At 40.0% G+C, this 1,714-nt stretch overlaps 1 protein-coding gene across 1 annotated transcript; it reads right to left on the reverse strand.

Annotated features, from left to right (window-relative positions):
- Positions 1–338: 338 nt before the first annotated feature.
- On the reverse strand, positions 339–1,076 carry LOC147488599 (uncharacterized). Its single transcript, XM_086574428.1, has one exon. The coding sequence runs from the start codon at positions 1,074–1,076 to the stop codon at positions 339–341; it is 738 nt and encodes a 245-aa protein (XP_086430554.1).
- Between the last annotated feature and the right edge of the window lie 638 nt (positions 1,077–1,714).

A 1,714-nucleotide genomic window follows, 5' to 3' on the forward strand; every position in this document is an offset into this window, starting at 1 on the left:
TCATCCATTCCTCGTTGCATTTCTGCTGAATCTCCACTTCCTCATCTTTAACCAATTTTGTATACTTATCTAGTGCCACTCTCTCTTTTTCCCACAAGAATGGATCATGAGGGAAATCTTGCAGAAGCACTTGAACTTCATGAAGAACATTTCTGGCAGCTACCACTTGATCATGTAAATTAAAAAAAAAAAAAATCTTAGCCCACGGCTTTATTCTTTTCTTGAGCAGCTTCAGTTTTTCCATCAATACATACATCGGATTCGAGTAGATATTTGTGTTCCAAGACTATTGTAACATGTTCTCGAACTCAGTTTTGGCTACCCAAATATTCTTGAATCTAAAAGGCGAGGCTTTCTTGACATAGCCAGTCCAAAACAGCAGCATAGGAGAGTGGTCTAACACCTTGTGGCAGAAATTCCAATTGGGAAGTTGAAAATTCTCCAAGCCACGCATTATTGACAAGACATCTATCAATTTTAGTCATCACTCTGTTCCTTCCCCCTGCTTTATTACTCCATGGGAACTGAAATCCCAAGTATTTAAGATCATCTAGTTCAGCTTGTTGCAAGCAATCAACAAATTCATTCACTTCGTTAGGATGCATAGGACTTCCTCCCAACCTTTCATGAGCAAATCTAATATTATTGAAGTCTCCTTCTACACACCATGGCAACTGTATGGATGAGGCAATGGATACTATGTCTCTCCATAAATTTATTCTCTCCCTTTTGGCATTCCTAGCATAAACCGTAGTCAAAAGAAAGTGTTCACTACTAGGCAAAAAGGAGACCTTACAGTGAATCAGTTGATCGGAAACTTTAAGGAGCTGCATACTGATGAAATTTGGGTCCCAACTAACCCATATTCTACCGGAAGGATCCTGGTTATAGTTATCAAACCACTCCCAATTAGGGCAACACAAACTACGAATGTCCTGGAATTTGTGTTGTCTCACCTTTGTTTCTAAAAGACCCATGATGAAAAGTTTATTTTCCATTCTCAGCTTATTGCTCTCCTTAGCTCTAAGGATGTCATTCGTACCCTGAACATTCCAAACACAGATAGGAGCTATCATTTTTAATATTTGTTTTTGTTTTTTGACCCTTTAGGTCTTCGTCTCTTTTTCCTACTCGACTGCCAGTCATGCTTTGATGTTTGTTCTTCCCCACTGTGTCTCGAGTTGCTGCCCTGTGAATTTTTGCATTTCTGCACTGCTGGGGTAGCTGGTTCTTCCGTTACAGGCAAGGATTCATGAGTTTCTACTGTTTCTATATCAAGAATGTGGTCGTTAAAGTGTTCGGTTTCATGGATTAAGACCACTCCATCTGATTCCACACTTTCATTGCCATGCTCTTGTATATTAAATTCTTCCAACTCGGGTACCTGAAAAGCCATCTGAAAAGGTTCCTCTAAGTCAGCCACCTCCTGAAAAATCACTAATTCATTCCCAGAGTCAAGACCATCTAATTCATTTAGAATCGCAAACCGAGATCCCATAAGTTCTTCATTACCTTCCCTATAGACTACCATACTAGAATCATCATTAATGTCTGTAGCTATGCCTTGATGTTCTCCTGCTGTCCCTGGACCATCGACTTGATTTTCTGCGACTACTATTTCATTGCCATTATCACTCACTTGTGAGTTTCCCTGATCATCCCTTACACAGCTAGTCCCAGCACCTGCCGATGATTGAATGTTTCCATGATTGAG

Source organism: Coptis chinensis, chromosome 7 (assembly GCF_015680905.1).
Source record: "Coptis chinensis isolate HL-2020 chromosome 7, ASM1568090v1, whole genome shotgun sequence".
In the NCBI taxonomy this organism is placed as follows: domain Eukaryota; kingdom Viridiplantae; phylum Streptophyta; class Magnoliopsida; order Ranunculales; family Ranunculaceae; genus Coptis; species Coptis chinensis.